Source organism: Dipodomys spectabilis, unplaced genomic scaffold, assembly GCF_019054845.1.
Source record: "Dipodomys spectabilis isolate Male_0828 unplaced genomic scaffold, ASM1905484v1 ptg000264l, whole genome shotgun sequence".
Classification (NCBI taxonomy): Eukaryota; Metazoa; Chordata; class Mammalia; order Rodentia; family Heteromyidae; genus Dipodomys; species Dipodomys spectabilis.
Window position 1 is genome coordinate 4,504,490 of NW_024870941.1, and position 14,695 is coordinate 4,519,184.

General features: G+C 47.7%; 1 protein-coding gene across 1 annotated transcript in view; it reads right to left on the bottom strand.

Moving 5' to 3' along the window:
- Zfat (zinc finger and AT-hook domain containing) overlaps positions 1–5,101 on the bottom strand; it is a 166,065-nt gene extending 160,964 nt beyond the window's left edge. The window contains exon 1 of the mRNA XM_042700017.1: positions 4,901–5,101. Coding sequence (XP_042555951.1) covers positions 4,901–4,919 — 19 coding nt within the window. The 5' untranslated portion in view covers positions 4,920–5,101. The remainder of the gene's footprint in view (positions 1–4,900) is intronic.
- Positions 5,102–14,695: the final 9,594 nt, after the last annotated feature.

Here is a 14,695-nt window from a genome sequence, read left to right on the forward strand (position 1 = left end):
GTTTCTGATGATCTGTGTTTTCTCTGAACCCCTAACCATGACCCTGGGGTGAGCATCAACTCCTGGGCCTTCACCATGACAGAAACTAATGAAGACCTCCTGCCTACCTTGTTATCCCTCCAAAAACCATCTTAAATGACCACCTTTCTTCATGACTTCAAGAAGTACTACAAAGCAGTAGTAATCAAAATAGAAATCAAGAAAAACAAGTAGATCAAGAAATAGCCCCACACAAGATTATCAGCACAGAGTTAAAGTAATTGAACAAGGAAAAGAAGAGCTTCTCTAGAAAATCAACAGAAACTAAAACCTCCATCCCTACTTCACACCACTCATAAGCTAATCTGAGATGAGCGGCAGACCTAAGCATAAAACAAAGAAGTACTCAGCTTTAAAGATCATTAAACCTAGAACATTCTATGACCTTAAAGTAAGAATACCCCTCTCCCAAAAAAGGCCTGCAGAAGCAAAAATAATGGTAAATCAAACGCTAACGAAATTATTAACTTTTGCTCCTCAAAAGATAATATTAAGAAGATAAATTGAGATATGGCTCAAGTGTTAGAGCACTAGCCTAGAAGTGCAAAGCCCTGAGTTCAAACCCCAGTACTACCAAAAAGAATAAGATAAACAGGTGAGTTAAGACTAAGAGAAATTAGCCAGGTACCAGTGGCTCATGCCTGTAATCCTAGCTACTCAGGAGGCTGAGATCTAAGGACTGCAGTTCAAAACCAGCCCAGGCAGGAAAGGCCATGAGACATCCATCTCCAATTAACCACCAGAAAGCCAGAAGTGACACTGTGGTTCAAGTGATAGAGCATTCACCTTGAGCTGACAAGCTGAGGCATAGCACCCAGGCCCAGAGTTCAAGCCCCACCACCGACAAAAAAAAACAAGACTAAGAGAAATTATCTGCAACATATACATACACACACATACAAAGATAAACACATACATACACATATATACATGTGTACAGATATACATCTATGCATAATGTTTACATATACAATGGAATTTTTTCATCCATCAGGAAGAATAACATTATGTCATCTGCAGGGAAATAGACTGGAAAAAATTGTATTAATTGTATTAGAGAGACAAAGTGCATGTTTTCTGCCAGATGTGGAAGTTACATGTGAATTATAAAAACATATATGAAAATATATACAGATCATATGCATATATACACAAAGATGGTATGTGCAGGGGACGATTCCAATGGTGTAACTCCTTTGAACAACCAACTTAACAAAATGAATACAAATGAATAATACAAATGAAACCCAAACAACTTTTGTCAGAGGGAAAGGGGTTTAAAACTAGGTGCGTGAACCAATAAAGAGAAGAATGGTGGCCAATACAATCATAATATTCAGTGTACATATATAAAAATGGAACCTGGTGGGACTGGGAAGGTGGCTCAGTGGTAGAGCACTTGCCTTGCATGCATAAGGCTGTAGGTTCTATTCCTCAGCACCACAAAAGCAGAAAAAAGCTGGAGGTGGCGCTGTGGCCCAAGTGGTAGGGCATTGGCCTTGAGCTGAAGAGCTGAGGGACAGCACCGAGGCCCAGAGTTCAGGCCCCACAACAGACAGACCAAAAAAAAAAAAAAAAAAGGAACCTGGTAATTTGAGATGGTGGGTGGAGTCGGGAGGGATGAGGAGAGAATGCAGAATGGGTGACACTGATCAAAATGCACTGTACTCATAAACTGACATGTTGAACTGAAATCCCTTCGTACAACTACTTAAAATTTAAAAAAAAAAAAAAAAAAAGTAGGCATTTCTCTATAGAGATACTATTCAGTATTCTGCAATTTGCCTTTAAGATCTCTCAGCCTGGTACCAGTGGCTCATCCCTATAATCCTAGCTACTGGAGAGGCTATAACCTGGAGGACCTAGGTGCGGTACCATGGAAGTCCAAGAGCCTCCATTTCCAATTCATCCTCAAAATGTCAGACTGAAGGTGTGTTCAAGTGGTAGAGCACCAGCTGTGAGATAGCTGCCATGTTCACTCCAGGACCGCCCTACTTTTTTGCACTTTTAAATAAGTTAATCACAACCTACTGTATCCCACCTTCCCACCTTTCTTCTAGAAACAAGTGGAGCTGGGCAGGGGGGAGCACGTCTAGAATCCCAGCACTGAATGGGCTAAAGCAGCAGCCAAGGCTACATAGTGACATCCTATCACAAAAATAAACCAACAAGAGCAATGAACAATAAAGAAGCAAGTGGACGGCAGTATACCATGCTGTGTAATGGGCAGACGGGGTCTCATTAAGGTGGAGACAAAGGGACAAACACCACCCAGAGCACCACAGCATCTCCAGCATAGGGCAGGGCAGACCTTGTCTCCTTTGGCACATCAGGAATCTGTGGCAGAGATTTCAAGATCCAGAACTACAGTTCTTCCCACCATCCAAACTTCCTTCCCCTCTTAAGAGTGGAAGCCTGCCCATGAGAAATTTGAAACAGTGAACACTTAGCCAGATCAATCTGAGAAGAGGAAAACTTAACTGCAGGCTAAATCCTTCACTGCAATTAAATGGGCCCATCTTGCTGCAGAGGTTCTCAGAGGCAGCAGGCACTAACTATCTATAAAAGGAAATGCAATTAAGGAGAGTCTTTTTAATATACCTAATTCTGACCACCCTTGCCCTGGGCAGCAACTTACTTCTCCTTAAGGATAGCTATCTTTGAAAAGCAGTTATGTAAATTATAAGGTTGAGAGAATGAAATAAGAACCTTTTCACTGGAAGCAATGATAAACCTTGGAGAAAGGAGCCAGGAAGGCCACACAGCTCCAAGTGACAGAGATGGCCAGCCCAAACCTGTTCCTCCCTCACAGTCTATTATACTGCTTCTCCTAAATTAGCCAGCAGCAAACTCTTAAGAAAGTCTTAACTTAGGGCTGGGAAGGTGGCTCAGTGGAAGTGTCTCACATGCATGAGGCCCTGGGTTGGATTCCTCAGCACCACAAAAACAGAGAAAGACAGAAGTGGCGCTGTGACTCAAGTGGTAAGAGTGCTATCCTTGAGCTAAAGAGCTGAGGGACAGCACGCAGGCCCAGAGTTCAAGCCTCATGACCAAAAAAACAAACAAACAAACTGTAACTTAGCAACTCCTTTTGGCCAAAAGCACTAACAAGTAATAATAGGAGAAAAGCTTGGCATCTGCCTCCATTTTGTATGCCATTGCTCTGACCCACTTGCTTTACAGACATCTAGGAATTCAGGTGCGGGACAGGTCAATGACATCTTTACAAACAGGGAAGGAGGACCAAGTGTTTTCTAAGCCTATTCCCTCCTTGTGTCATGCCTCCTAATAAACCTTTCCCAGCCCTCTACCACTACAAGGTTCTTAGAGAGAGTGGCTGGTTTGTTACACATGCAAATTGAAGAAAAGGACAATATATGCCCAGGGTTCTTCTTTGAAAAAAGAAGAGAAAAAAAAAAAAAAAAACCATTGGGAAGACACAGAACTGTGAAGTCATTGTTTTAAGAAAAGCATGCCTGCAAGGTAGCTCAAGCCTTTAATCCTAGCAACCCAGGAAGCAGAGATCTGGAGGATCTCAGACTGGCCAGTCCAGGGACAAAGTTAGGAAGACTCCATCCAGCAGAGCCAACAGCTGTGTAAGAGAATGCCTGCCATCTAAGCGAAAGGTAAATATGAAAACTGAAGACTAGTGGAAAAATAAGGAAAGCAAAAAAAGGGGGGGGGCATAGTTCCGGTGGGAAAACATACCGGGCAAACACAAAACACTGGGTTCAAACCCCAGTACAAAAGCCAAAGAAAGGAAGTTTCTTTTAAAGCTTCAAGTCGGCTGGGCTGCAGCTTTCCAGCCCAGAAAGGAAAGGCTGTTGGGGCTCTAATCTCCAATTAATCGTCAAAAAGCAGAAGTGGACTCTTCCAAGTGGAAGAACTCCTGCCTCAAATTGACGAGTTATGAGATAGCGCTAAGGCTTTGAGTTCAAGCCCAAGTACTAGCACCAAAAAGAATTTTTTAAAAAGCAGTTGAATTTTTTTAAGCCTCAGTTCTGCTATTTTTAAACTGTTATGCGTTTGACCTCAATGAACTTCTGTTCCTCATCAATAAAGGACCTACAATTAAGAGCTGCCAGAAGAGAAGAGCGCCAAACAGTGATGCCAGGGGCCTGTGCTATCACAGGTGAAGGCCCAAGCTCAGGGTTAAGTGCGGGGTCAGCGGCAGGTCTGCCACTCGGTCAGGTCCCGCGAAGAAGCTGCTTCTACCAGTTCAGTACGTGAAGGTGGTGGCCTGCCCACTGAAACTCAAAGGGTGAGCAAAGGCGCCCCACGGGGCTGGGAAGCAGGTAAAGGGTAAATTACTACTTGCCAAAACTTGCTGCCCAGTTACCCATAGCAACGCTAGTCCCGCCCCCTAGTGAGCACAAAGAAACTTTCCAGGCCGCGCACGCAGGGAGCGCCCCGGGCCGCCAGCTAGGTCGCAGGGGAGGAACTTCTGGCCACGCAAGGAACAAAGCACGGCCCAAGTACACCCCAGACCACGAGCTGACGGGGTCGGGATTCGAACACCCCGCCCACGCGCTCGTCGGCGGTCCGTCACTGGCAGGCGCCCCGACACCGCGTTACCCGGAAGAGAGCTCCGCGCACGCGCACTCTGCCCACCCCGCACCGACTCTCCAGCCAGCACTCATTTTTTTTTCCGGGGAAGGCGGTGGGATACGGCCGACGGCCGAACGTGAGACGTAGGACGCAGCGACGTCCGCAGCGACGTCCGCTATCCGTCCCGGGCCGCGGATCCCTCCGCCAGCCGCGGCCTGCGCGCTGCCGCTCGCCTCCACGCAGCTCAGCCGCTTCCCGCGCCGCGCCCCACCCCCACCCCGGCCCCATCCCCCCCCCCCCCAGCCCGGCTCACCTGCCGCCCGCGTCTCCATGGCAACGCCCCCACCGCGGAGGAAAAAAAAAGCCCCGGGCTCTTCCGGGCCTCCTTCCGTGCCGACCGAGAAGGCGAGGCACCCGCGGGCGCTCCGCTTTTTATTTTTATTTTTTTACGGAAAGAGCCAGCGAGGTTATGGCGAATCTGCGGCATCCAACATGGCGGATGGAGTCTTCGCTCTCCTCCCCCAACAGAGCTACGACGCCTGCGTCGCGACGTCCGCCTCGTGGGCCCTCCCCCCTCCCACTCCCGGCGCCGAGCTCGGCAACGCGCCTGCGCGCGCTGCGCGTCGGGTCCTGGCGTGCGTTCCTGCGGCCCCGCGCTCCGCCTTTTTCGGGCCGTCGGGGAAGCGGGCGGCGGGAGCCTGGAAGCCCGGACTGGCGCCGGCGGCCAGTCCCCCGCGGAGCCGCTGAGCACGGTGCCGCCCGGCGAGTCGGGGCGGGCGGATCGGGATTCGAGGCCCCGTGCTGCTGCGTTCTGCTCCCGGGTTCCCGCGCCGGACGCGCGCTGCCTGGGGCACCCTGTCGGCCCCAGAAGCTCGCGGAGTTAAGCCTGGCAGGTATTGAGTGAATGCATGTCCGCCCGTGTACTCAGGTTCGGTGCAGTGGACGGCTTTAGAGGGCAGTCGAGTGTGGAGAGTTGGCATAATGCAAGACCAGGGCAAACATAATATAAACACACACCAGCAGGCCTCGCCGGGGAACCTGCTGCCTGCCTGTCAGGATGCCCCTGCAATCCCAACACTGCTGCCCGCCTGTCAGGATGCCCCTGCAATCCCAACACTGCTGCCCGCCTGTCAGGATGCCCCTGCAATCCCAACACTGCTGCCCGCCTGTCAGGATGCCCCTGCAATCCCAACACTGCTGCCCGCCTGTCAGGATGCCCCTGCAATCCCAACACTGCTGCCCGCCTGTCAGGATGCCCCTGCAATCCCAACACTGCTGCCCGCCTGTCAGGATGCCCCTGCAATCCCAACACTGCTGCCCGCCTGCCAGGATGCCCCTGCAATCCCAACACTGCTGCCTGCCTGTCAGGATGCCCCTGCAATTCAAACACTGCTGCCTGCCTGTCAGGATGCCCCCGCAATCCCAACACTGCTGCCTGCCTGCCAGGATGCCCCTGCAATCCCAACAAACACTGCTGCCTGCCTGTCAGGATGCCCCTGCAATCCCAACACTGCAGCCTGCCTGTCAGGATGCCCCTGCGATCCAAACACTGCTGCCTGCCTGTCAGGATGCCCCCGCAATCCCAACAAACACTGCTGCCTGCCTGTCAGGATGCCCCTGCAATCCAAACCCTGCTGCCCGCCTGTCAGGATGCCCCTGCAATTCAAACACTGCTGCCTGCCTGTCAGGATGCCCCTGCAATTCAAACACTGCTGCCCGCCTGTCAGGATGCCCCTGCAACCCCAACACTGCTGCCTGTCAGGATGCCCCTGCAATCCCAACAAACACTGCTGCCTGCCTGTCAGGATGCCCCTGCCATCCCAACACTGCTGCCTGCCTGTCAGGATGCCCCTGCAATCCAAACACTGCTGCCCGCCTGTCAGGATGCCCCTGCAATCCCAACAAACACTGCTGCCTGCCTGTCAGGATGCCCCTGAAATCCTTGGCCTGGAGTAACACCTCGCGTGTTTGCCAGAGTCCCGGCCGAGCTATGCTTCCCCCGCTAAGCCCCCTGCCCAGTGCCTTTCCTGTTCAGCCAGTCCTCCACCCGGACGGTGAGTGTTGTGAGCAGAGACCCGTAGGTTTTGCTCATCTCCCATTTCCCTGGTGTGTATTGTGTCCTGTTACTACCAAATGACCTCGCCCGTTCCCATTCTCACTTGTTTTTCACTAGTACAACTGCCTGTGGACCAAGAGCTGCTCCAGGATAACTTTCTTTCTTCCCTGTCTCTTAATGCTGTTCTTAGGCATAGGGAGTTATTACAAGACCTCACATTTTCCAGATTGTTAAATATATGTTCAGGGGTACTCCCCTAACCCCCTTGGCATCTCTTCAATTGCCTCCTCTCAACTCAAGTGGTTAAGTGGGACAAAGGAGAAAAAGAATGTCCAGAGACAGGCATAGCTTTCTGACATCACACAGCAAGCTGCCAGGGAAGACTGGAATTTGCCTCTTCATGCAGCACGTCTACAGCAGCACGTTCCAGAATGTGCCGAGCCTACACACTAGGCCTCCAGAGGAGCCAGTTCCAAGACTGGTAGAGTTTCTGACCAGCTCCATTGCTTTGCTTCTACATCAAGAGATAGAGAGCGAGGTGGGGCCCGGCAGAGTTTTATTTGGAAATGAAACTGCTCAAAAAGCTGCATTCATGAGCTTTTCTTTTTAGAGCCATAAATATTTACAATAATCACTATTTTGCTGGGAATCGATTTCTGTCCGGAAATGAATGCTGCTCTGGGTTGCTGACATGAGTGCTTTTGTGCTGGCTTGCCTTTCTTGCAGCAGCATTGAAATGTTATGTATTGATCAGCAGATGGATTGATTTCTCCTGGACGTTGTGACCAAAATGAGTTTTGGAAATGAAGCAATTTAAAATTTGTCTCAAAACCCAATTACTTAGAAGGGGTGAGATTGATTGGAATATATTGTAAATGTGTGGGGATATAACAATGACCCCCTCCCAGGTATAGCTATGCTAATAAAAGGAAATCCCATTACTTAAGAATATTAAGGTCAAATTAAAAGAAGAGACTGGATTGGATGATGGTACTAGGTTAAACTATTTGGGTAACTGTCGTTTTGCTCCATTATTTTTGTGGCCTCCTTCCTTAACCAGTGTGTGCATCTGTTATGACTGGAAACGGTCCCAGCCAGCGCAGATCCAGATCTGTAAGTGGAGAGAGATGAGGCCACAGCTGGCTCTTCATCACCGTAATGTGTGATTTGCAAACTTCCCGTCAACAAACATCTATTCTTTACAGCAGCCATTTGTATTTCAAAATACCCTCAATGGATGAAGGAACATTAGTGAAATTAAATGTAAATCACTCAAATTGTATAATTGATGGTACCCTCCTCCAGTGATGGCTCCTCGGGTTCAGCTCCACGTAGCTGCTGGCCATCAGCCTCACCAAGCTAGCTCATGAGAGGAATTACGTTCAATTTATGGACGTGATAATGGCATTTTGTTATAGGAGGTTGTAGTTAGCTTGCATAATTGAGTATAACTGTATCAGTAGCTATGTAACAAATGCATACACATGAAATCAGTAAAATGTATGTCCCTAGTTTCATAAGCTGGTATCCTGAAAGCAGGTTTTAAGAAAGGATGCATAGAAGTGACCTTAAAATAATGGGCTTTGAGGTACACAATATTAAAAGCAGAAATGAGGATAAAAGTTTTACTTGGTTGTTAAGAATATAAATGAGCATGTGGTAGAGAATAATTCACTTGAAATTATATAAAAGGGCCTCAAGGTTTCATTCAATGGTGGGGCACTTGCCTGATATAATTAGGCTCTGGTTTGATCACCAGCAAAAAGGAAAATTGTATAAAACAACATAGCGATATTACAACTGTATGACCTTACTGTAAACATGATTATAGTCTTAAGAGCAACAAAGGTCAGCTCTGGCTGTGAGGGTTACAGAGCGGTCCCTTATCACTACTCTCCTCATGCTACCTATCTACCTACCTGTGTACCCTCAGCATCCAAATATGAATGCCATTCTCAGGGCCTTTTTAAAGAAGCTGATTCTATGGGCTGAGAATGTGGCTTAGTGGTAGAGTGTTCGCCTAACATGCATGAAGCCCTGGGTTCGATTTCTCAGTACCACATACACAGAAAATGCCGGAAGTGGCACTATGGCTCAAGAGGTAGAGTTGTAGCCTTGAGCAAAAGAAGCTCAGGAACAGTGCCCAGGCCCTGAGTTCAAGCCCCAGGACTGGTATTATCATTAAACAAGATGCTTTAATAAAGCTGCTGAAGGAACAAAGGAACCAGCCGTGGTAAGGGGTCCCTTTGGCTAGATGAGATAATTTGAACATCACACTGAACATCTTTGATCTATAGTTCAGTCCTCAAATACTAGTCTGAAAAGCCATGAGTCCTTAAGGATTTTTGAAAATATGACCATTAAGGCTAGGGCTGTAGCTTATTGATGAGCTATGTTTACTTGGCATGCACAGAGTCCTGGGCTTGGTCCCCAAAACCATTCAAAGAGAGGATAGTGAGTAGGTAAGTTTGGTAAACATGGAGCTCATTTCTTAATTGAAGTTCTGTGTATATATGTAAATAGTACATCTATGTAAGCTGAGCAGGGTGGATGTTTACAATGGACAGTCACAGATTTCCTGGACAAGTGGGAACTATGCCAAAAACCAGAAAGGTAGGCTAGGACCTAGAGTCTCACAAACAACCAGGTAGAACGAGTTCATTGATTTATCTTGCAAGATAATGGATGAGGAGAAGAGCTGATGGATTAAAATACTACTAAGACTTGTCTTTCTTGGAAGAGTTTAGGATCATACGTGCATGAAGGGAAGACCATGTGACACACAAAGACAAGGTGCCGTCTTCACACTAAAGAGGCAGGTCTCAGGATAAAAAGAGCCCTGCAGACCTCCTCAACTTGGACTTCTATACTACTTCAGGGCTGTGAGGCAGTAAGGGTCTGTGGTATACATCCCAGGCTGTGGGGTTTGTCATGTGAACCCTAGAAGACTAATGCACAAAGCTTGAGAACAGATGTGAACACTGCTCATTAGAGACTCACTGCTAAATAGGGCTTGGGTGAGCTTTTGCAGGCACCATGGCATTCTTCATTCTCCCATAGAACCCTGTACTTGCTTCTTTTCTCCCTGCTGCCCAGCTCAGCTCCTGGGCAGCCACACCCCCTGCAGGATGGAGATGACCCCTCAAACTGGGTGGCTTAGAGGTCAAGTCTGTCCAGGGGTTTGAACTCAGGGCCGGGGTGCTACCTTCCATCTTTTGTGCTCAAGGCTAGTTAGTGTTCTACCACTTGAGTTACAGTCCACCTCCAGCTTTTTGGTGGGTAATCAGAGATAAGAATCTCAGGGACTTTCCTGCCCTGGCTAGCTTTGAACCACAATCCTCAGATCAAAGCCTCCTGAATAGCTAGGATTGTAAGCATGGCTTAAAGAAGTACAAGTGAGAGAGAATGTAGCTTCCCTAATTCTCTAGGAATGGGGTAAGAGTTGCATTCTGGGACCTGGAACCAGGAGAGGACCTGAAGAGGCACCTTCAAGACAGACATGCCACCAGCCTTCTGGTATCCTGCAGGTCTTTTCTGGGATGAACTCATCCTGGAGACAATGGTTGGCTGCCCCTTCTCTATGCTGGGAGGGCCCTGTGAGATCAGCCCCGTTCCTTACCTCATAGGGAAAGAAAAACAATAAATGCATATAGTGGAATAGCGGTGGACAGCCAGAGTCCCTCATCAGAAGCACATTTATGACATTCCTGCAAGACCTGGCTCAGAGATAAATGTCGTAACTGCTAAGGGAAAACATGAACCTCGAGAAGGAAGTGGCTGTGGAAATCTAAATTACAGCCAATTGCTTCAAAAGTCTCATGAAAAAGAGAGGGCCAACTCACCCTTCCCTGTCACCACTGGGCTGTCCACGTCCATAAAAATCTATAGCACTGCCTCTGTGTATGTACAGCCTGACTTGGTTCACATCTGGTCTTAGGAGTCAGAAGGTAACCTTTGGTGAGTATACCCTGCTGCAGTTTTCTGCAAGTTTCCATAAATAGAGCCACCATCTGCAGAAAGAGCTCAGAGGAAAAACAAGCGAAGAAATCAGTATGTGTTTGCCATCTTTGACTACCACCCTTACCTCTAGGAGTGATGGCCACTACCCTGCAGTTTCCTGAGAGGGAGGGTGCTGCAGGAAACTCCTATTCCACCCCCAAAGCAGAGCCACAGGAGGACAAAGAAACACAGGTAACAGAAGGGAGGTGTTCATCAAAAAGAATGCCACTACTGTACCAGGTGCCATCCTTTTCATTTCTAGGTCTGAGGTAGGAGATCCTGGGGGCCTCAGGCCAGGGGGCTGGGTTGCACGTAATATAGACACAAGACACAGCCTCTGGGAAGCTGTTCACTAAACCACTAAATTTGGAACTAGCTCCCTATTGTAATAACCACGTGACCACACCAGTGTGCTTGGCTTGACCCACAGCCATGTTACCTGACCTTGTTGGGTAACCAACCGGTCCTGGCTGGTCTAGGATTTCTAGTTCTGGCACTGAATGTCTCAGGTCTCAGGAGCCTCAGAGTAGTATTGGTAGTATTGGATTAGCCATAGGCTTTCTGGCCAGGTCTGTAGACACAGGCTGAAGCCCTTGCAAGGGTGCTATCTCCACTGAGCCAAGTAGGAATCACAGGGCCTCTGAGAGGCTCCCACAGGTCCCAGTTAGAATCTTCCTCCGCTCGTGATGCAGGCCTGCCAGGTCCTGGGTACCCTGGCTCTCCTCACAGTGCTCTGCACCCTCAAGGGCTGCTCAGTTGCATCTCTGTAGGCTCTCCAAGTGAATGCCCTGTCCTCCCATTGGAGGGAGGAGTTGCCCATTTGTCACACCTCCTGCATCTACTTGAAGGTCACCTACGGAGAGCAGGCTTCCTGCCCCTGCCAGCTGGTGCAGGCTGGTGTTCTGCCTGTTTCCTGAGAGCTCCCTGATACCTGTTCCCCTTGCTGTCAGCACTCGCTTAATGACTTTCCCCCCAGAATAAACTCTGTCAGGGTACAAGCTCAAGTCTCTGGCACAGAAGGCACAGAAGAGGCATTCCATAAATACCTAATGAATCAGAAGACTAGGCAGGAACTAGCATGGGATGGACCAGCCATTTCTTCTGATATGCTAAGTGACAGTCACCTTGGTCTGTGCTCCTCTGTTCAGTGTAAATAGGGAAGTCTGCCTTCAACTGCCTGCCTGTGAAATCAGGCTCAGTGTGGAGAGAAGCAGAGGCCTGGGACTCAGGAATGATGGTGGGATCATTAATTATGCATTTATGCATCCATTAATTAGCTAATTAATGGTGTGTATTAATTATTGGATGTAATTTATCCCATTATTTAGTGTGTTTCATTCATCCACCATTTTTCTTTGGGGCTCATGGTATGCTGGGCACTGGGATATAATGACCCAAAAAGACAGACAAACTTGTTGCTGCTGTTTTTCATGTACTATGTGATTTTTTTTTTGTTTTTTGTTTTTTTGTATGTTCTTCCTGTTGTCACTGTATTTGATTCTGGTGACCTGCATGTTGTACATACATTTTTCTGATTTGGGGAGGGGAAGGGAAATAACAAAATGCTGAAACAAGGATACAGGTTGACCCATTGTAACAATGAGACTTAGACGACACTATGTTGAAAATGAATTTTACAGCTTGGGGGTAGGATGAATTGGAGAGGTGGGGAGGAAAGGGATGGTAGGGGAAAAACAAAGGAGGAGGTAGCAATGCTCCATAGGATATGTACTCATTACCTTACTCATGTATCTGTAGCCCCTCTAAACAGTATCTTTACAATAAAATTTTTTTCAGACAAATATCCTTGTGTTCTGGCATCTAGGATGATTGATGTTAAAAAATAAGCACAATATAATTTTAGATATGTGACAGAAAAGGGGAAAAATTTCTGTGTTTCTCATAGAGAAACACACTGCTGAGATCCTGAACCCTTTCTGCAAGTGGAAAACTAACCAAGGATCGAATAAAGAGTTCACAGCTTATAACAGCATCCTGAAATTTGCATTCCTGAACAGGTTCCAAATGTTAAAAAAAAGTTTATAGTTAATATTAAACTTAAATTGATGCAGATTATGTTCAGATCAAAGTACAAATGCTAATATTTCCCTTTTCCTGCGTCTTGAAACCAGGGTCTCAGACATGCTAGGCAGGTGCTCTACCACTTGAGTCACATTCCCAGTTCCTTCATTTTCAGTGTTTTCTCAGAGGCAGTTTGGAGCTGTTTGTCTGGGCGGGTCTCAGTTTGTGATCTTTCTATGAATGGCTGAATGGGGACTCAGGGCCGGGCTCTGCTGGGGTCACCTACCTCCTGCTGGGGCAGCAAAGTGGCTTCAGCCAACTTTTCCCACAGCAGTTGCCAAACAAAGATGCTCAGAGCTCTTACAATCCTTCTTCCCATCCCAAGGGGGCCAAAGAGATTATATGGCTACATTCAGAATCAAAGGATAAGGAATGTCTGGAGGGGGGGTGGGAATGAGATAAGAAATGATGAAAATGGTGAGGGTGTGCCTATAAATAAGCTGAAGGACTGGGACAGTGGGTCACATGGTCCCTTGCTTTCATACAGCTGGCCCATCATCTGTGCTTGGCTCACTAGACCAGGGAAGGCTACCACACTCAAGGTTTGATAGGTTGGATATATAAATATCCAATAAACTACAGTTGTACGACGAGCTTAAGAGTTCAGTTTCTGGTGGTGGTGGTTGTTTTTCCCCTAGTCATTGACCTTGTGACTTTGGGTGAGGTACTCGTATTTCAGAGTGAATGTCCATTCTTCAGTTCAGCCAGTATCTTTTCCTCCTCCTGACTATAGCAAGCAGCTTTTGGAGGCTTTCCCTGCCTTCCAGGCATGATTCTATACCTCCTCTATGTTCCTGACTTAGTCATCTCTGTGGTTCTATCCCACTCCTACCCAGACATTTCTGGAGTATTAACGCAGGAGTATTAAGAGTGCTCCAGCTGTGACAACAGGTGAAGGTTTCCTTCAAACCCAAAGCACCCTGGTCCTCCCCGGTAGCAGAACCCTAAATGTGCAGCAGAGAGACCTGAGCCGGCCTGCCTGAGAATGAAATCCGGACTGGAGCTGTGCAAGCTGTACCCTGGGGAAGATCGTGCATCTAGGTTTTCCCACTTGTAAAACAGGGATGGCAGCAACTTCCGCATGGGATTGTTGTAAAAGAATTAATACGTAAGGGCTGTGTTTTCTTTGAAAATATTCAAAGTCATGTTCTCATTAGATCGTGGCATTTGACACCTCACAGACTTAATTAGTATTTTTATTTTCTCCCACCCAGCCTTTGCATTTTGACAAGGTTTGGGTCAGGTAAATTAGGCCAGTTTCTATAAAACTCAAATAGCAAAAGGGCTGTTCTCTGAGCTTGGCGAATCGTGCCCCAGTCTTTACACACTACTTACACTTCTGTCAGGGAGAAAGCAGAAAGTATGATCTGGAAATTGTATGCTATAAATGAAGTACATCCTGAGAATAGTCTGAGTGAAGCCTATCATCTCCAAAAGGAGCGATGCCCAAGGGCCAAAGCTCTGCAGGGACAGGACAAAGGCTAAGTCTGCCCCCCTCTGCTGAGCCAGCCACCCCTCAACCCCTGGTGATGTTCATCAGCCTGGACATTTCCCATGACTCTTGCCTTTTTAAGATGCATTTGGCACAGCTACAGCCTCCCATAGATGCCACGGGGTCCCCCAGGCCCACAGCCCTCTCCACCTTCCCCTCCCGCCCAGAGCTGTGTTTGTCACAGTGAGACCTGTAGCAAGCAGTCTAATCTCCTGAATGCCAACTGCCACTCTTGAAACAGCCTCGGCACTCAGGAACAGGTCCCCAGACAAAGCCAAAAGCAAACGAGTAAGTGTCTCTGTTTTCCACAATCAGAGAGTTAATGGGAAAATATGAGGGACGGGTACTCCTGTGTTCAGAGATAGATGTGAGCATCTCTTCAAGAGTCACCACGTGAATGTCTGACAAGAGTGTTGGAGTCAAAGATCTGTCCTTGGTGGAACTGGAGTTTGAACTCAGAGCCTGACATTGGATCAGCA